Source organism: Streptopelia decaocto (assembly GCF_964273445.1).
Source record: "Streptopelia decaocto genome assembly, chromosome: 9".
In the NCBI taxonomy this organism is placed as follows: domain Eukaryota; kingdom Metazoa; phylum Chordata; class Aves; order Columbiformes; family Columbidae; genus Streptopelia; species Streptopelia decaocto.
Window position 1 is genome coordinate 19023348 of NC_138664.1, and position 20517 is coordinate 19043864.

A 20517-nucleotide genomic window follows, 5' to 3' on the forward strand; every position below is an offset into this window, starting at 1 on the left:
AAGACGCCATGCACTTTAAGGTGTTAAAAAGCAAAGGTGTTGAAATAAGGGCAGTTCAAAATTTAGGTTTGCCTTAATTTTTTGAGGGACTTGTGTCTTTATTTTGGAAAGTTGCTGACGATGTCGTGTCCCTGCGCGGCGGGGGCGGCGCTGCGGCTGCCGCGGGAGCAGGGGTTGGGGCGGCTGTCTCGGTGTCCCGCCGAAGGCGGTGAAGAAATTCTTATTTTCTATGCTGAAGGGCGGTGAGGTAGCTCGGGATGTTGTTGAGGGTAAAGCACCAAGCTGGAACTAAGGCAGTTTGAGCTCTGACTTCGAAAAGATTTTCCTCCCTGTGAAGTGGTGACAATACTTCCAGCTCCTGGGTGATCTGCTTAGACAAATAGTGATGCAGAGACTCTTTCTTATGATATGGCTGAATAACAGTGTTGCCATTGCTTGAGACTGTGTTCAGTCAGTTTATGTCAACTGTTTTGGTGTCAATTTGGACAATTAATCTTAGGAATAAATTATACTCTTAGCTTTGATACAAAATCAAGACTGAATTTCAAAACTCAGTGGCTGCGAAGAGTGATTTAAACGTGAGTCTAATACATCCTTAAAGTGTAAATTTAAAAGAAGAGGAAAACTACCTTTGGTTTCTTACACTTCTTTGCCAACATAAATATTTGGCTTCTGTCTCAGTGTAATTTTGTTACGGTTTTCGGTGATAGTTATCAGATTACTCGCAGGATTTCCATTTAGTTACCTCTGTCCTGTATGTGCTTGAAAACTAAGGGCTGCGATTGTGTCCTTGGTTTGCTCTTGTCTTGAAAGCATGAGTAGAAATTATCAGAATTGATGTTTGACAATATACAGCATTAGTAGCCTCTATTTTCAGGGGGTCACTTACTCTTCTTTTTTTTTCATGATAGGGTACCAGTGAAACTCACATTTTTCCCCTGCTGAAACACCCTAATCTGTGTGTGTTTTATTTTTGATAGTGGTTTGAATTGAGAATAGTTGGCAGAGTTCTCTTGATAGTTCTGTTAGATACTGCTGGTTTTTTACCGTAGTCTTCAAAATCTAAATTGGCCCTGTAGATATCTGTAATGTTTCTGTAAAATAACTTTTTTTGTTCAAATCTTGATTGTACTTTGCACCCGTTGGCTCTTTTGTTGTGCTGTATTTACTTCCCACAGCTTCCGTGTCCTATTCTCTGTTTTTCTTTCTCCCTCTTGTAAACTGAGGCTTGCTCCCGGCTCAGATTTACCTATGATGTCTCTAGGACATAGTATTATAGCTAAATTTTCCATGTTTTTACTGTATTGTTTCCCATGAGGCATATAGATTTGTTATACTGATTTCTTTATATTTCTTGTTTCTTTTGTTGTGATGCTTACCAAAGGACTCCATAAATGTTAAGCTGGTTATGTGCTATACTACACTGATTAGAAAACAATGTGAATATACTTGTATTTTCTGACTGTATCTGCATGTACTTTCTGGGTTTACACCGAGGGGGAGAGGGGAGAAATTGGGGAGAAGTTATTTTTTACATATATTTTCAACAGCTATTGCAACAGGTTTCTGATCTGTGTCTTATAGGTGCTACCATAATAATACTACAATAATAAGCCATTAATAGGGGCTCATTTGGGTTTGAAAAGGGCTAAACAACACAGTAATAAAACTGTCAGTAGTTACTCTGCCTAAAAAAAGGTGCCTATATAGATAGCAGTAGTTTCTTTTCCCTAGTGATCACTGTACTGAGACTCCATGTGAGGAAATTAATTATATTAAATTCAGTCTGCTTAGGAAACTTTGTCTTGTGCAAAGCATCTATTTTTTTTTTTTTAAAGGTAATTTTTACTTCATTTATTTATGGATAAATTAGGCTTAATGAAATGCAGATGGAAACTTCCATCCTCTAAGATAGTGTGTTTCATTAAGATAGATAAGATCATAAACCAAACAAATCTGGCACAAGATTTTCCTTTCTGTTTGTTTCCTTTAGCGTCAAAAAGCCTCTACAGAAAGTTCGTCCCATCGTAACAAATACAATTTAGTCAGATACTCAGCATCTTTCATCGGCTTGAGGGCCCTTAATTTTGCATCTTTCTCAGGTTCCCTTTACTCGTTCATAAGACAGGGCTCAGTCCCATGAAACATTCTCCTATAGGTTAGTGCTTCCAGACAAATCTAGTGGCGTCTGAGCATCCTCCTCTTGCTCAGGTGCTGGAAAAGTAACTTTTTCATCCACTGCAGTAGCATCAAACAGGCATTTTCACTTGCTTTAGGATTTCTGTTTTCTAACCGTGTATTTACAGTTCATTTTTTATTTATAGTTTGCAATAACTGTTAAAGAGGTGGCAAGTTCTGACAGTTTGTGTAGCATATTACAATGGTCATGTTTTGTAGCTCTGTAGCATCTCTGTTTAAAGAACTCACAAGCATTTAAATTATTTTATCTCCACAGCACCTACTGTAGGTAAACATAATTATTCCTCATTTACCTGTGAGCAAACAGAATTGTTAATAACTCTCAAGTAAATAAAACAAGCCTCAAAGACTTGCGGGGAATTTCTGCAGCATCTGGAGGGACAGAACTTTTCCCCTTATAATTGTTGCAAGTAGTGATCATTGCAGCAGAAGGGGGCCCTAATGACTCATGGAAAGTAGCAACAGAATAAATGTACAAGCAGCCCTTCTAGATCAAAACTATTCTTTTTGCTGACAGAGTGGATCTTTAGGAAGAGCTCATCTCCAAGGAAACATTGGTGGGGGAGAGAAATTGTTGGAATACTGAGTGCAGAGGGCATGAAATCTTGCAGGTTCTTTTTCCCCAATTAAAAGTTGTAGCAAATCAACCTGAGCAGTGAAGGCAGCAGATATGCAGCTTCGTTGTTGAAACTCCGTGTGGATCCTCTCGTTAACAGGTAAAGTGATCTCTGTTCGTAGTAGCTTGACCTTCCTTTGAGGAATAAGAGCTTCCATGCTTAAACCACAGTCAAATTCTCACTGCATAATTTACAGAGGCAATTTAAGGTAGTATGACCTGTCTGTTGGAGGTTATTGAACTGACACCTGTACTAGTAAACCAGAGCCCAGTCCCCTGGTGTAGCAGCAGTGGTTCAGAGCAGCGGCTGCACGGGAGGCACGCAGGGGAGCCAGCGGGATTTGTCCCACTCCTTGAGCTGCGGCTGTGGTAATGTCTCTGCAGCTGGGGTTCAATTCCAGCCTTAGGCGGTGTTAAGCTGTTGCAGCTGACAGCCATCTTGCTATAAAATATTAAATCTGGTGTACAAAGTTGGCAGTATATTTTCTGCTCCATACATTAAACTATTACAGCAGGTGAAGAGTTGCTACTTAAGGATGTTCTCTAGTATAACGGACACTGTAATGGCAAGATTATTGTATATATACTCTTCCCCTTAATAAACTTTGCAATTGATTGCAAGTATGTGCTGCGTGTTGCTAATAGCTGAAAATTACTTGCTTTGACAAACAGTTTAGAGACATTGAAATACAGTAAAGTGTGATGAAAGACCAGTACTGATAGCAGTAAGGTCAGCTCTTGCTGTGCACATAGAAGAGTATTGATCTGTTGCAGTAGATATTTCTTAACACCCAACTGGCAAACAAAACTAATCTTTAAATACAAACAGATAGAAGAGGTGAAAAAGAGCCAGCTGGAGAATTATCTGTTCTTTGATACACAGAGATAGGAGTGAAAAAGCTTGTGCATTATACTGTCATTAAATTTTACCTAGTTATATAGCAAGACAATTATGCAGTGAAATATAGTTACCACTGCAGTATGCTTGAGAAGAGCTAGCTAGTATAGTGGAACCCTCAACAATCAGTAGTTGAATCCTCTTTTAAAAAATCTGTGCATTTTACTTTAACTTTTATTTGCTAATAAAAATACCCTTCAGAGTATGGAAGTAAAAATGGAAGTTTATTTTCTGGCTGGGTACTCAGTGGGTGCCATTCCCTTAGTAAGCTGAGTCTTTCTTTTAAATCAATCAGCTCTTTTAGCCATACCAGTTTTCCTGCAGAATTTCTCTACATCAGAGAAAAACCAAAGTGTTTTCTAATATGCAAGAGAAAAGTGGAGGTGGCAGTGTGGAAAGCCAGGCCCAAAGGAATAAACAGGAATATGTCTGCAAACCTCAGGATTTCAACCTCTGACCTACTTTGTAACCACAAGTCTTACTTAGTTGGTGCTTTCCATTTAGCCCTTCTGCTTTTTATTATTTTGATTCTAAAGAGAGAGAGTAGCTGATATGTGTGTCATCTAGGATACAGTGGGGCCAGCCACCCAGGAATATAAAAGCAGGTGAAAAAAGGAAGAAATGAGATGTCAGTCTTTTGACTGGAAGAATACTGTTAAGTTTACAGAATCACAATATTAAAATATATGGAGCCAAGTCCACCCGTGGTGTCAATTCACTTGTATGTAATGGTATTATGGATAATTTGGGCTTTATATTTAATCAGGTTTGCATAGACAGGCACTTTGAATTAGCTGGCTGCAAATGGAGTGCTATTTCATGTAAATCACTTGACAAGTGTTGGTCTGGTCTGACTGAGAACAACTGGTAGCTCTTGCATTTCAGTAGCACCAGATCATAGATGAGAAACATGCTTGGTTATGTGTGTAACCACTAAAGACAATGATGCAGCTTATTCAGAGTTGAGGGTGTGTAAGGACTTTCAGAACTGTGGAAATTCTTAATCTCAAAGGGTCCTTGTGGATTGTTGTTTTTGGATTAAAAAAACCCACAAACATGTTAAAACAGCACTTTTAATAAACTGAAATACTGTATTTTGCAGATTTGGTGTGTTTTCTTCTTTACATTCTTACTTGTGGAGAATCTTTTGGAATGTAACAAGAATCCAATGCCACCATACCTTGGGGAAAAGAAAAAAAACCCCACGACACTACTGGCTAGAAAAACAGGTCAGTTTGGCCATGTGGCAAATAGTCGATTCAGCCGTCTGATGTTTGAATAGGTGCTTGCTGCACTCTTGATCTGCTGGTAGGTCATTCAGAGTTTATATTGTCCTTACAACTGTCACTTCCTCCTTACTGTGAAATGGTGCTACTGTATATTGTGTAGGTACAATCAGTTTCCTTCACTGTTAAAATTCTGATGTTTGCTTATCACTAATAACCCTTGTTGAATACTTTCTCATCCTAGCCATATATGTGTATATGGTAATACATTGTGGTTTTGTAGCTCAGGGCAGTGCTGGTTTGCAGCTAATCACATCTTCATTTCCAAATGTTACACTCTAAATAATGATCCCTTAGAACTGTCTGCAGTTCAGCAGTTCTTCACTGTTTTTCTACATATCCAGCACACTTCATAGGATATTTTTACTGTATACAATAAATTTACTTTCAGTATTATTGTTAAATGTTTATTCTTTGTTATATGCCAGGCAAATTGAAGTATTAGCCAATGTTGTTATTGGGTCAGGATCATTAGAAGTTGTAGGAAAAAGCATGAGAATTCTCCAGATGTTTTTATTAAACATGCTAACTTGCTGAGGAAATAATGACATTAGCAGAGCTAATATAGAATTGCTTCTGCAGAATGTTGCCAAGAATGTCCTTGAATAAAGAAGGTAGGAATTCTACCCTGTCCTGTTCCTGTGCGCACAAATGGGACGTGAGCCGCCTAGAGAAACTTTATGCATTAAAGGTCTTCCCTTCCTGTTCCTTCCTCACTCAGCCTTCTTCCTACCGTTGTTATGAGAGCTCATCCTTGTGCAGGTGTTAGGTAGTATAATTTTGTTCGAGTTTATAAGTTTTTGTCTGCCCGCATCGTTTACATGCTCTTTTATTTCTTCTTTTATTTTCCCAGACATACGGCAATAGGGTTGTATTGCTTTACAATGCAGTGAGCCCTCTAGTGGTACTTTCTACCTTTGCTTTAGGCTATTGTAACATTTATTTTCTTTCCAGCTGTGCTTGCCTGAGCTGAAGGAGTCAGATTAACATCTATGTAAACTACTTTAATCTTCCTGATTTTCTTTTTTTAAATCGACTTACTTAATGTGAGAAGGAGTTTTCACATTTTACTGGTGTCCCTGGAGCTTGGTACCTCTGGTGTGAGCTCGCATCCTTGGTAGCCAGAGCTGGTTGCAGCCACAGTACAGACATATGCATTCACCGTGGAGCCCCCGTGGCACCTGCGATGTTGTGGGGACGCTTTGGGCACCTTGGAGCCTCCATCCAGCTGTGTTAACACTGGCAGCCTGGTACAGCTCGGATCCAGGCACTGGCTGGGATGTGCTTTTAACTGTGGGGAGAGCAGCTGCAGAAATATTTTCTCTGCTAATCCGTTTTGCTAGTGCCCAGATTTGCGCTGTGGGTGTGTAACATGACTGCGCTACCAAGCGTTGTCGGGTGACGCAAAGCTGCTCTAAAACATGAAGATTGTGAGCAGGAGCGCTCTGAAGACGCAGGGAGAACAAGTGAGGGAGACACGGAGGCAGCAGAGCGCCGATTTCTTCTAGTACTGGCTGCTCTGTTTTTATGTCATCAAAGCTCTGTGAGCCTCTTAGAAAAGCATCTGAAAAGGGGGAGAATGGCATGACTGGGTCTGGGCGACACCTGCCTGTCACTGTGACACTTTCCTTCCCGGCACACTCAAGTCAAGGCTTTGCAAAGATTTCCCAGTACTGCGTCCTTCCTCGTTGGACAGGTACAATCAAAACCAGTTCAATGCAGGCTGTGGGATTTTTTCGGCACATTCACGGAGTATACGTGCTCTAAATGCCTACAATACAGAAGAATCCAGCAACTTCTAATGGGATGCATTTGCACAGAAGAAGAATTCCTGATTTAAGATGGGTAATAAGCAAACGATATTTACTGATGAACAGCTAGATGCCTACCAGGTAAGATATCTTAGTTTGTATTAGAGGAAGGAAAGAACTAATCCTCATATGTGCGGGGTGTGTTTTATTTGGTTGGATTGTTTGGGTTTTTTTAGGGGAGTTTGTTTTTTTTTTTTTCCAAATATAAATGTAAGCTTCATTTGTAGCCTGCATGCATATATTCCACTGTTCCTTCTAGCAATTGTAATATTCTTCTGAGGCTGGGTTGTTAAATATACTCAGTTTGATTCCCTTCTCTGTATACAGGGAAAGGAGTCAAATCTTCAGTGTCTGGACTAGTAAGTAGGATAAAGACTTTGACTAGCTTGACAAGGGGGTTTTTAGTAGAATCTTTCTGAGTGTTTTGTAAAGGAGAAAGTGTAGCAGTTACCTCTTTTTCTCTACCTGATACCTTTGCTGTCAGTAGACTGGAAAAGAGGGGAAAAAAAAAAAAGTCTTGTCTAATTTAACTTCTTCTAAGACTAAGTCAGAGGAATATGCTTAATGTAATTCCAGAATAGGTATCCTTATGCTTGCATCCACTCCTGGATAGCAGTTTCTCGCCTTGACAGAAGTAGTATGTGTTTTATGCCCAGGGATAGCTTGTTGGTACTTCTTTATTCTGATTGTATCGATTGAATTTTCAGTAGTGTGAAAACAAAATAATTCCCAGTTTTCAGTCATGTTTTAGCACACTGAATTTTACTGAAATGGGTTGCGGGAAGCTATCTGCCCAGTGGGCACCTGGAACAAGTTTCTGAAAATACGGTGGGGCGATATATTGAATAGACGTGTGCTGAAGACAGGGGCAGCTGACTTCTTCTTATGAGATGCAGACAGGGCTGGCTGCATTGCTCTGTTTCTTATACGTAGTGGTAAACATAGAATGAACAGCACAGGAAATCAAGATTTACTTTATCTCATGATAACCAAAGGACAGATCCAGTGCACAAAAAAGTAGATAACTTTCTTTTTACCTTCAGGATCTTTGACTCAGGCCCTTGAAGTAGAAAGTATCATTTTAAAATCTAATTTTCTTTGGAGTTACTGTTGACATGGACTTTTTACAGGTGTAGATATTTAGCCACAGGGAGTCAGGCTGGTGATATAAACTAAAATGCTTTTAAATGTTATGCCATGCTGAAAATAAGGCCTAAATTACATGCTTTTTATTAAATGCCTAGCCTTTTCCTTGTGATTATAGGAAATGTGAAAATGGAGCTTCTTTAATTTCCAGTTTGTCACACATCTCACCCTCACCAGCAGTCTGTCACTGTAATATATTAGTCTAAGTGGTTTTAGACTTAGTAGTCTGAGATCCAAAAAGGCTTTTTTACATCCCTGCTGAATAGGCGAGAGGGAAATCAAAGACCTGGAAAACACCAGTGTCTGCCTTCCCATTACCAATGAAAGTGAACACAGAACAGAGCCCAACTGCAGTGAAACAAAACAAAATCCAAATGTAATTAATGTTGTCTTCTTGACATACCCTGGCAAATGCAAGAGCTGAAATGTCATCCCTAATTCACTACTCCTCATGTAGAAATTGCCTTTCTCTAATGGCTTTTGCAGCCCCTGCTTTCATAACGCCGGGTAATTGATCTCAGAGCCTGGCAGGAGTTGGGCCTAGTGCACTGAGCCTCTGGGATTTCTCTGTTACAGAAGGACTTGTAGTTCATTAGTATAGTGCTGGATAATTTTTGACTAGTAATAGCACTTGTTATATATGGGAAGTACAATAAAATAACAAGTTTGAGGACAATAACTTCCAGAATTTTGTCAGGAAGGAGTATTAACCTCCTGTTGTAAACAACCAGACAAAGTCCTTGTTTTGTTGGTGGTTTCCCTATGATCTGTTAGTTATTGCAACCTCTGGGATCTTCTAAACGGGAAAATCCTGGGGTCGCTGCTGTAGCTGCCCACACACAGAGCTCACCTCTCCTCGGCATTCGGGGGGTATGCAGGTGCTGTAATACCAACGGAGCTGTTCGATTTGGAGTTGCTTTTCTCTGCCTTTTTAGGATAGTGAATTCCATCAGAACGGAGAAGGGGAGAGTGGGGTGACAGTTCCATAATTTTTAAAATGCATCTTCTGAACACTGGACCAAAATAAACCAATCTGTGCTAGAGTCCACTTTGCAACAGCTTCTTGTGCACTCTGTACCCCAATGTACAGACAGGCTTCTACATAGAAAGTGCTTTTAAAATGGATCATTGCTTTACATTTTTTCCTGAAATGAGAACTAGGCAACTTCTTGTGAATTTGTATGTCTGAGAGTTGGTGCTGTATTCCTTACAAAAATGCCCAGGGTTACAGAATCCATAGTATCAGTATGGCAGAAGCTAAAGTGTCAACTTAATCCTTTTTGTAAAATAGATTAAAAAAAATCCCCACAGTTCCTATTAGAAGACTGGTCAAAGCTCACTGCCCTCCTGGTTAGACGTATTTCTTCATTTAAGTATATTTTTGCCTATTGTGCTATCTGGTTGTAACTTCCAGCATTTTTCTTTAACATGAATTGCTCAGAGCACCTGAATGCTACTTTAGTAGTGATTTTTCTTTTTTAATGCATTATGTTTAAGCACTTGTTCCATTGGAAACACTGCTGATAAGTAAAGGAAGATGGAAAAGTGACACATGTTAATGTGCTTAAAATATGGTAAACCCATATATACGTGGCTTTGATTTTCAGGAGTAGAGATTAAGCTACATCAGCTGCTTGAAGAGCTAGCATACATAAATGCCAGATCATTAGTATGATATTAATGAAAAAAAACCCTATGTGATTTGTCTAAAACTTTCTGAAACGCCCCTGTGTAAACTTTGTGTATAAACTGTCATATTGAAGACTCACTTCTTAGCTGAACCTTTCCATTTAAATGAAATAACTGTAAATCTGGTCACCCACAAGATGACCTCAACATTTTTAATAGACAGGTATTTTAAATACTCTTCTTTAAGACTGCTGATGAGTGGCTGGTTGAAACTCTGAGAGAGATACATCGTGGGACTTGATAGCATTGAACCTCTCATGGCTTTTTTTTTTGATTCAGAGTAGGTAGAGGCAAATTATCTAAAGAAAGACTGGAAAGCTGCAAATCTCATAATGCCTTGTCACATCACCTGTTATTAAGATAGAGTTCTAGTTGGCAACTCTTTATATTTTCATAAGCTTAGTGAAATGGTTTGGAAATGAGGCTTTTGCAAACATTGGTTTCCTTGTTAAGATTCACCTCATTTAAGAAGTTAGCCTTGCAAGAAAACCAGTTCTGCTGGGAATTTCTGCTTCTTATGCTCTTCGAGTACTTGACTGTTTTGTTTGGGGTTTGTTTGGGTTTTTTTCCATAAAATGCAAAATCTAACCAAGGTCTGGTTAGGGAAAGGGTAAGTATTAATCAGCAAGAAAGATGTATTTCATTGCAATCAAAGAACATTTTAAAGCTAAGCTATTAAAAGTTGTCTGCAGATTTTAGAGGTCAGGCCTCATAATGAGGAAAGAAAACAAACAGGAATTTTAGAGGATTTTTTTGAGTGATGCTGTATAAAGGTGCTCGGAGCAATAGAAAATCAAGGTATACAATAAAGTGACGTCAGAGCTGTATATTGGCCTCAGTGCAGTGCATTTCTCACTGAGAGACAGCTATACTGAATAGGAAAGGCACAGAAGCTGTGCTTGGGGTACGGACAATCTGTTCAATCAATCTCATTGCCTTTCCTCGGGTTACTCGAATTAGTGGTCTGAATTTGATACCAACTTGACTCTATTCTTTTCTTTATAGACAGAACTTAAAGAATATAGGGCACAAATATTTTCTATCAGATATTACTGGTTTTATTGCAAGCCATTTCTTTTTGTATTTGTTCACTAATGGGTTATTTGCATTATTTAATGCAGCCTCAAAAGAAACTGGTGTTTATCCTGCTGTCTTGTAGGGAATTTTGCAATAAAAGATAGTAATATGAAATAACGACTTTTACACAAGAATTTGTCTATTACTCAAAGTAACTTCTTTTATCAAAATTCTAGTCAAAGTGGGATTCAACTATATTTCATGACACTTACACAAAAGCAGATGAGACAAGTGATGTTATGATCTGTTGAGAAATGCCATTTATAAAGTGAAACTAGAGCATTGAGTTATCTTTTGATTTAAAAAGCTATGCTTGACTTAACCAGGATCTCTGAAAATGAACCTTTGCAAGGATACAAAAAAAGTGTCTTCACAGGTTGTCAAGGGTCTTATGTAAAAACTACTTTTCAGTTTGATAAGATATTGCTGTTGATGTGCAAATTGTAAGCAGCATAATAATGGAACGAGGGTTTTGTGCAATTATCTTCTAGTCAGATTCTGGTTTCATGTTACCATTTGGTGCATACATAGATTGAGCAAAATTACATTTGGTGACAGTGTGTTTCTTCCTCAGCCCTTGCTAATGTCTGTTTTTACTCCCATGTTGCACTATAAATATATAAACTGGTGCTTATAGCTGCAGATTTTTCCTCTCAAAACTCAGTAGGCTTTTTAGTTGTTCTGGCTGTGGTTCTAAAATACACATGAATACAAATAATGATAAGCTGGATGGTAAAATCTCCATTGACATCCTGATGCAACCAGCATTTTGCAAGGTAAAAGTCCACATATCAATACCAGTATTAATGCAGATACTAACTCTGACAGGATTTTTTTTAGTGCCTTCGCTAGGATTCGCTAAAGTACTTGCACAGCTCTGCAACTTAAAGACCGGTGCTAGTCTCACTGGCTTCCAGTAACCCTATTTTTACAGTGATGAAAATACTGAAGTATCTTGCCGATTCAGTCTTGCACAACTCTCTATCCGTCTTAGTTGCATGGCAACTGGAAGAAAAGCATCGCATTTATAACATTTTACCAGAATGGAGTGAATAATAGATCTGATATGAAAAATACATTTGCTTCTAATGCAGCACCTTTTCGACTCCTTCATAGGATGATGTTTTTATGGTGTTTTGATTAAATGTTCTTATACACATGTACTGTTGGCACAGTACAAAACATCATTTGTGATTTTTAAAAAGAAACCCCTGAAATAAGTAGTTTGAAATATTAACATTCAAAATGTTTCAGCATTGAGTACTTCTTACTTATTCAGAGCTGCTCAGTAAGACAGCTATGTGGATCAAATTTGTCTTGCCTTGAGGATATTGTCAAAATTCCTGTTAGTCATTGGTTCACTTTATATGTGGCTTGCTAGCTTTTGTTTGAGGTTTTGTTGGTGTGGGGTGGTTTTGTTGTTGTTGTGTTTGGGTTTTTTAATTATTTTTGAGTGATTTTTTTGTTGCTAAGAATTTTGTTATTTCTTTATTTATAGAACTTTCCAATGGAGCTGTTGCAGGACCAGAATAAACCTGCCCTTATGAAACTATACATATAAAAGGCAGAATTAATTATGTATCGTCTTAGAGGAGAAATATGCATTGGATGGGTTTAAGAAATATTATTTCACAGTAGCTTTGCATACTTGATCATTGCTATTATTTCATTCTAATTTTTCCTTTCTCCAGTTTTTCTTCTTCCCTTTCTGTGGAAAAGTGTTTTGCTTATCTATGTGAGATTTGAAAACTCTGCTTTATGCACAATGACATTTGCTTCTAAAAGTGGTAAATGATAAAGTTTCATTCAGTGGACTCTGCTGCCATTCATGATCTGCCCGCTGCGCCCCGGTGTCACTGACAGATCCAACATAACTAATGACACATGCTCTGATTCTGGAGCCACACCTCGCGTTACACCGCATGTGTGCACTTTACGTCACGTTAAGTATCAGCGCTCTCAGCATAGTTACCTCTAGTCTATATTTTGTTCATATCCCTGTAGAACTAAACGTAAAGCAGAAGCAGCGTGGGAGTTTCCAGTCTGACAGACCTGTGGAAAAGGTGGTGGGCCACCATGTTTCAGTCTGTTCCTCTTCTGCCCTAAACTTGCATTCACCTGATGTAGGAAATCAAATAATTCTTCTAACAGCCTGAACATTCTGCTCTTTTATAAAGGGAATTTTAAGGGCAGAGGCCATTAGTCCTGATTTATAAGCAACATTGAGTGACTTACAGAAAGTCACGCTACCAGCAAAGAACAGCAAAACTACTGATAGAAACTACATACACAAGCTGACTCTCTTCTCTGCACAATATTTTTAAAGAACCAGTTAAGTTGCCTAAATGCCAAATCTGAGAACCAAATCCCATTATACAAGCTAATGAGCTCATTGAAATAAAAGAGAAATTTTCTGCTTGCTTTATTTTATTCACTTTGCAGGACATAAGGAAGTTAGGTGGATAATTGCAGGTTTGTTTAAGTGATATCTTAACCTCCAAAAAATCAGCAGTGCTCCTTTATTCTCCTGTTCTCCTAATTAACTTGGTTATTAAGGGCACAAGAGCAGATGGAGTGGAACAGCTGATCTTGGAAAAGGAGCATGAATTTTCTCAGGGGCTGGACTGAGTGAGCTGTGAAGGCAAACCCTCTATTCTAAATAACCTAAAAGCCACAAGGGGCCTCCTGTTAGGGGTTTTTCGGGCTATTGTATAGCATTAGAAATAAAAACAACGATTCTCAGGATAAATTCTTGCCAGAAATCTTGAATTTGTAAAAATTATGACAACTCCGGTGACATTTATTTGTTCAGTATATAGTTTGTGCTTTTTTAGCAGAACTCCCAAAGACTTCAGTGTGCAAACAGAATAAGTAGGTTGCTTTTAAAGTTCGTAATAAACTCAGTTATGATCCCCATAATAGCAAATGTGTTCTATGATATCTCTGACTTGAAGGCAGATTAATGTCATCATATGCATAAATTACAAATGCTTTCCAGGACTCACTTCACCTTTCTTTATGAGGGAGTTAATTTAACATGCTAGTTTACTATTTATTGTGCATCACTCTGTATTTTCTGTATGAATGAAGCAGCCAGAAGAAAATTGGATGATTCACCTCCGTGTTTCTTTGGCCAAAACTCTTTAATTAAATTGGAATTAAATTGCTGGAGTTCCAGCAACCATAAAATGTAATTATGTTATTTAGACCCTCTGTTCTATTGTGACTTTAATCCAACTTAGGCTGTGCTTTAAAAAAAGAAAAAAGGGGCAGTTTTGCTCTTCTTTCCTGCTATACTTATTTTATACTTACTTTAGCTTCATGTTTTGTACCAGCACTACCAATGCTATATTCTAAGCTGTATTCTGAAAGGAAATGATCCAAGCTGGAAATGAATCCATTTTTGCTAGATTAGTTTCCAAACATGAGTTCCTTTGGAGTTCTCTGGTGCAGTTACGCCGCTCATTGATGTGCAACCTGCAGAAAGGAAGAGGCAGAAATAAGCAGCTGGGCGGAGTGACAGCGATGGCCGGACTTGCCTTGCAGAGGGAGCTTGGAGCCCTGGCTTTTACATTTCCCATTTAAGACCAGACTGGCTTCTTAATGGGAAAGCATTTCTTAAGCGGTGTGTAAGATCTTGCTGTGGCTCCAAACTATGGGCCAAGTCACCACTCTGACCCTGAGTAGCTTTAAGATCTCTGCAAGTGCTCTGTGAAAGTATGGTAGATTTTTTTGACACCCCTCATCCCTAACAGACAATTCCATGTCGTTGCATAGCTGGAATACTGCAGACAGGTGCTTGCAACTACTTTTCTTTTAAAGGTTTTCAATATCAGTGGGGTTTAGGTTATATTAGTAAAAATTTTGTAAGGGCAGACAGTGTTTGTTGTTGAAGATGTGAGGTGACTCAGATTAAAAAAGAAAATAAAATTGTGGGCCTTCAGCAAATTAAAGTTTATCTGACCTCTTAATGTGTCTTCCAGTGGCATTTTGCATGATTTCTGGACGGCAAAGGGTAACTTTTCTTTTTCATCTTTATCTCCATTTGCGTATCAGTTCCCTGTCAGCTTTCTAGTTAAGTGTCTGCTGTTTTCTCAAGCCTATATAATTACAGGATGATTGCTGTGGAGAGCATTACAATTATTTGTGGGATTGCACCTGCCTTTCATTAGTAAATGAAGCATCCTTAAGTGGCAGTTTGAGCCTAAGTGTTTCGTGTGCCGGAATTAATGAAGACTTAACCAGCTGGCTCCTATTTCACTTTGTGCAGTTCCAGACAATGAGACATCAGTGTCAGCAGCTCACAAGGTGCTTCCTGTTGTGCCTTGTAACACTATTCTGCTACGATACACTAAAGGAAGAGCTGCTTCTCCTGCCACTTTATACGGACGAGGGCAAGCAAGCTCAATAATTGATACTGTGCGGGACGGATAGCGTACCTGGATACCCGAGACAAGATTGCCTCAGCCAGCTGCCATCATCTGCTTTCCCCCCAGGATGAGTCTCCGCTTAGGAAAGAAACGCTTCTCAACTACCTGACTGAAAAGCAGGACCGGGGGGAGTTGTAGGAGTTGTCTTTACTCCTAAGTATGCCTTACCAAGTCTGTTGTTATCTTGTTACTAGCTGATTTAAAAGCATGATATATTTTAAATATGTTTACATTCAACTACTCAGAGCTGAATTGTTAGGCAAATATCTTGGCACACCACACTGTGGCCTGTGAGAGAGGTAGATGATCAGGAAGAATTTTGTGGTTTGGTGGTTACCTATATGTACACCCTCATCAACCACCAGTGCTCAGACAAGAAGCTGCACATTCTCGGAATTTGTTACTTGAACAGTGTTCTAACCTGATGATCTGGTATTTCATTGCCACCAATGCTCATAGTTTTGGATGCAGGGCAGAATTTGCCCTAAATGCATTTGAGATAAGATAGCGAGGATTAGGGGATATTTCTGTTAATGGGATGGGACTGATTGTTACGATCCCTCACAGGACCTGAAGATATAGCTTGTTTTGTGACAGATGTAGAAATACATGAAATGCAAACTATTTCACTGCTTATATTATGATTCTTTTGTGAAATGCATGATTCTTCTAGCAAAACACAGATGTTCATAAAGAGTGGATTAAACCAGTGTAAATGCAGTCCCACCACAGAGCCATTCAGAACACAAGCAAATACTTGTAAGCTCATCTTTGATGTTCAACCAGCTTTACTTTGCATTCTAGTAAGTTATTTCAAACTCTGTGATAGCACAGGGAACGCTGAAGAGTTTCCCTGCAGTTTGGACCAGGGGTTGTCCTTTTATCCATGGACAATGGGAGTTTGCAGCCTTCACCAAAGTGACCACAGTGTACAGCAATTGTTAGCAAAAAGAGTTAATAACAAATAAACATGTAACTTGTAATCAGTTGTCTCCAATAGAGGAATACTCCAAGTTAGAATATAGTTTTCTTCATCTGTTTGTTATTTATAGATTTCTAGATCCATTTATTGAATGTTTTTTGGCCTATACCTCACTTTTTGATTTAATTTTGTTCCTGGTCATTCCACAATGGAGAAGTATTAATGTATTATGTATGGTATTTCAGCAAGCTCTTTTTTTCCTCCTGAAGTTTCACATTAACAATATTTTTTACTGATAGTTCTGTCCTTAGGATATCGGAGTTATTTCATAGCATATATTGCTTTCTGAGTCAAAAGCAGATGGTCCACAAGTGATATATTGAATGTTTTTCTGCCAGATCTGAGTTTCCTCCCAAAAGGTTGAAAAATAATTATTTGCAGTTGTTTTCAATATTTCTGTAGTACAATAACATGTTTTGTTTTTTAACAGGATTGCACATTCTTCACTCGGAAAGAAATTCTTCGGTAAGTAAATTGTATTATGTTTTTCCTTCATGATTCATATTGAAGAGACTAAATCTTCTTTGTGACTTGTGAGGAAACCAAATAAATCCAGTTATTTTACATGAATGAATGAGTGTAGGATCGGACTCAAGATACACTTATAATATGTAAATGTATATAAGGAAAAAGATGGTAATTGGCCTAATGTCACTGTCATTGGCTTTTCTAGGGCTAAGGCATTGAACAGCTGAGAACCAGTGGTTCTCTATGCAAGGAATTTGCTGCTTTCCTGCTCAGTTATACCAAAGAGGGCACGTCCTTCAGTCGGTACAGGTTTTGGTATGGACTGAAGTGTGGGGAGAACTGATGGAACTTAAATATTCTCAGTGCTCTGCAGTTTGTTTCTGTACGAACTTGCCCTACTTGCAATAGTCTGGACTTGTTTTTCCCCGGTAGTGATGGACTGAGCCAAACTGAAGTGATTTCTGCACATGTATATGTTGACTTATTGCCATGGATTCTGTCATGGCTTCATCTTCTAACTATTTGGATTAAGGATCTGTAAAATTATGGCATAGATCCTGTCAAAGCACCTGTTTTTCTGGAGGATTTTTGCCCCATTGGGGAGTGAGAACAGATCTGTGGTATGTACCTAGGCACAGGAGCTCCCAGTGCTGGATTCTCAAATTTGAATAGCTTCTCAGACATAAAAAGTGTTTGTTTCCATAAACATTGGGAACTGCACTGAGATCATAAAAAGACAGGCTCTGAGATAAATGTTCTTTGCCTCTGCTCTGTTGCTGTAAACCTCAACAAGACTGATGTTCAGTGACTTTGTCAGGGCAAAAACTAATGGTGTGGCTTTGAGTGGGGCGCTTTATTTTTTTGCTGAAAAAATAAAGGTGTCACTTCAGCTAATTTCTTGCACACATTGTTTTCATTAGTCCCAGAGAAATGATGCGCTCGCTCCGCGGCAGTGCACAACATCTCTGAGCCCACTGTGCAGTGAGCACATCACGATATCACTACCCAAGCCAGGATTTAATTTGGTTTGGGTCCCTCTTGTCTTGGTTTGTTATGGTTTAAAATGTAGTCACATTGGAGTACTTTTTTGATACATGATAGCGTGACTGAATGGGTCAGAATGTGCACAGTGATAGTTGATAGCTGGCCCAAAGATAAGCTAAGCTTAATGCAGGCTGGCTCCAACAAAGATACTGGGGTCCTCGGAGTGGGTCTGGGCATCACAGCAGTGAATTACAACAGCATGGGTGTAAGTCCTTTAGCAAAGCATTCTCCGGCTGCAAACCTCTAGGAATGATGCATAATTGTTACCTCTAAAGTGATGTCACTGTGTTTGTGGGACCCTGCAGCTTAAATAAAAACAAATAGTTATTGTATGTTACGTCAGGACTGTGATGTTGTTAGTTTGCCTTTTGCAAAAACAAAATTTGTCATCATAATTGATTCAGAAAAGAAGCTGCAAGTCCAGAATGACAGAGACTTTGTAGTTTAGACATCAGAAGTGATTTGGTGAGGATAATAGTTCTGTTGTCTGTTTAGTTTGCAAGCTGTGCTTGGTAAGGATAGTTTAAACTATTTTTACATGCAGTGTGCTAAAACTCACCTTAATTGTACCTTTTAGTAGTGAAAAATCTGGTTTGGATATTTTTTTGAGGCCTGTGGTATCTCTGAAAGGTGCCATTGTCATGTGGTAGACCTGGTCATTTAAGTACAACAATTGAAGAACAGTGAAGTGTTGAATGTGGCAAATAGTATTTAAGTTAAAACAACCCTGACAGGTTTTTAGTAAGCTCTGTTTCTCTAAAAAGCATAGAACTGTAAAGTAATAATTTTATCTTGGTTTGCTTTTCTCTCTTTGCTGACATAAAACGGCGTGAGTGATGCTAATGATAATGCCCAGAGCTGTTAGAATTTATTGTGAAATAGAAGTGTAGCTTCTTGCGATAAGAAACATGTAATGGACCTCAGCTTGAGCACTGTGAAAGCCTAATAATACATTTTGTATTTAGTAACTGAAGTTTTAAGGAAACAATCTATTTCCTGGGAAGAGAACAGAGCATGCACTTAGACTCAATTACATTGTTTATGGTAGGCTAGAAAAACTTTTCTGCTTCTGGACTGTGTATAGGAGATAAAGGAGCCATTGCCTGCCTGACTTTGTACCCTATCTGTATCAAAAAGAGCAAAACCAAAAATATGAGAAACAGTGCAACCTTAGAATATGATTGTGAAAAATATATATTCTTGGAGTAAAAGACTAGATTAATGGATGGTGAAAAATAGATGATCTGTTTGAAAACTTCACTATACAAAACTGTTTATTAATGTTTGATGTAAAATGCTTAGAAGGATAAAATCATGGAGTAGTTCTGTAAAGGCCTAAAATAATGAAAGAAAGAACAGTCACTTGAAATCATTGTATTTCCTCTTCTGCCTTATCCCCACAGTGTGATGTTTCTGCTTCTTTGGGACCTCTATATGTAATCAGTTTATGATATGGCAGATAAGACAATCAATAGCATTTATTTGCTGTATATGTACTGTTGAAACCTATTGCTGTCTAAGGAATAGAGTAGAATCGAGAGGTATTTGTGCATGTCTGAGTTGAAGTTTTACTGAGTATGAATAAAATGGATTATGAACCCCCCAGTAATTAGCAGGTGCTGCTGAAGGGATGAATATGGCAGGTCCAATTTAGATCAGTTTTAAACTGATGTAAACCAGCATGAGATTGCAATTAGTTGAAATGGGCCAAGTGCTTTTATCTGGCCCTACAGGAGAAGCAGCCCATCAAACAGCCTAAACAACAACAAATCTATTTTCTGCTGGTTTAATGAGCTGAATCAGCTCTCCAAGGGATCAGCTGAGTGTTAAAGCTGGCACAAGAGCTGGAGTGAGCAAATGCAGCTGAAAATGAGGAAAGGAGAGGAGACCAAGACACCAAGACTTATTATAGCATTTCAGTACCAGTAAGGTGTTAGATTGGCTTAGCCTGACTTGAACATGTAAGACTTTGTCTTAAGCTGATGCTGGTACCAATATAAACACTGGCTGTGGTCAAAGGAGTTGAGGACACATTCTCTTGATTGATAATCTGGGTGTGGATAGTTTGCAAATTATCAGGAAGCAGTAGAATTTATGAATTTCAGGTGAAGAAGAAATGAACACGGAATAATGAAAATGGATCTAGGAAAAAATAAAGTAAGCTAGACTGCAGTAGAGGCAAGGAGAATGTGGAAATGAGACCTGTGTGCTTAACGCCAGGACACAATTTGGTGTATGGAAAGATGCCAGAACACACTGGTAGACAACCAGTTCCTAAGTGCCTAGACCATAATATGTACTCTGAGGCAGCCGCTGTGCATTTATTCAAAGCATCTCTCTTCCTTTGAGTGGCTGCTCTTGTGGATAAGAGGGAAGAAATGATGCAATGTATCTTTATTTTGTAAAGGCTTTTATATATTTCTGTATGTGTTAGTCCTTTTCTACCTGCAGAAGTGCCCTGACCTCTTGGCTAAGGTACTGTTGAACATACTTAGAAAATTTGTAAGAATGGTAAGAAACATTGAGGTGAAGAGGGTTTCAGACACTATGACAGTCGAGATAGAGTTTTTCAACAGTGATCAGTATATTAGAGAAATTATTAGATCCAAAATGAGCAACAGGAAATTCACACAGCTGAGTACCAAGAGCTGAAAAAAGTTTGGAAGTGCAGAGTGCAATGTAGCAAAAAATGTAGCACAGGGTTAGTTGGTTGAAGCAAAGTGAGCATAATTTTAACAAACAAAACCCACAAAACATCCTGAGAATCTTGCAAAAAAAAAGGTAAACGTAGTTCTAGGATGTGTTAACCTCAGTATTGTATATAAAATGGGACAATTCCATTCCAGCCAGCATTGGTGGAACCTCAGAAGG

At 38.7% G+C, this 20517-nt stretch overlaps 1 protein-coding gene across 1 annotated transcript in view; it reads left to right on the plus strand.

The window, feature by feature from the left end:
• The window catches only part of ACSBG1 (acyl-CoA synthetase bubblegum family member 1), a 93918-nt gene that overhangs the window by 47593 nt on the left and 25808 nt on the right, over window positions 1-20517 (plus strand). The window contains exons 15-19 of the mRNA XM_082061099.1: window positions 112-242; window positions 2103-2158; window positions 3915-4188; window positions 4816-4942; window positions 16565-16599. Coding sequence (XP_081917225.1) covers window positions 112-242; window positions 2103-2158; window positions 3915-4188; window positions 4816-4942; window positions 16565-16599 — 623 coding nt within the window. The remainder of the gene's footprint in view (window positions 1-111; window positions 243-2102; window positions 2159-3914; window positions 4189-4815; window positions 4943-16564; window positions 16600-20517) is intronic.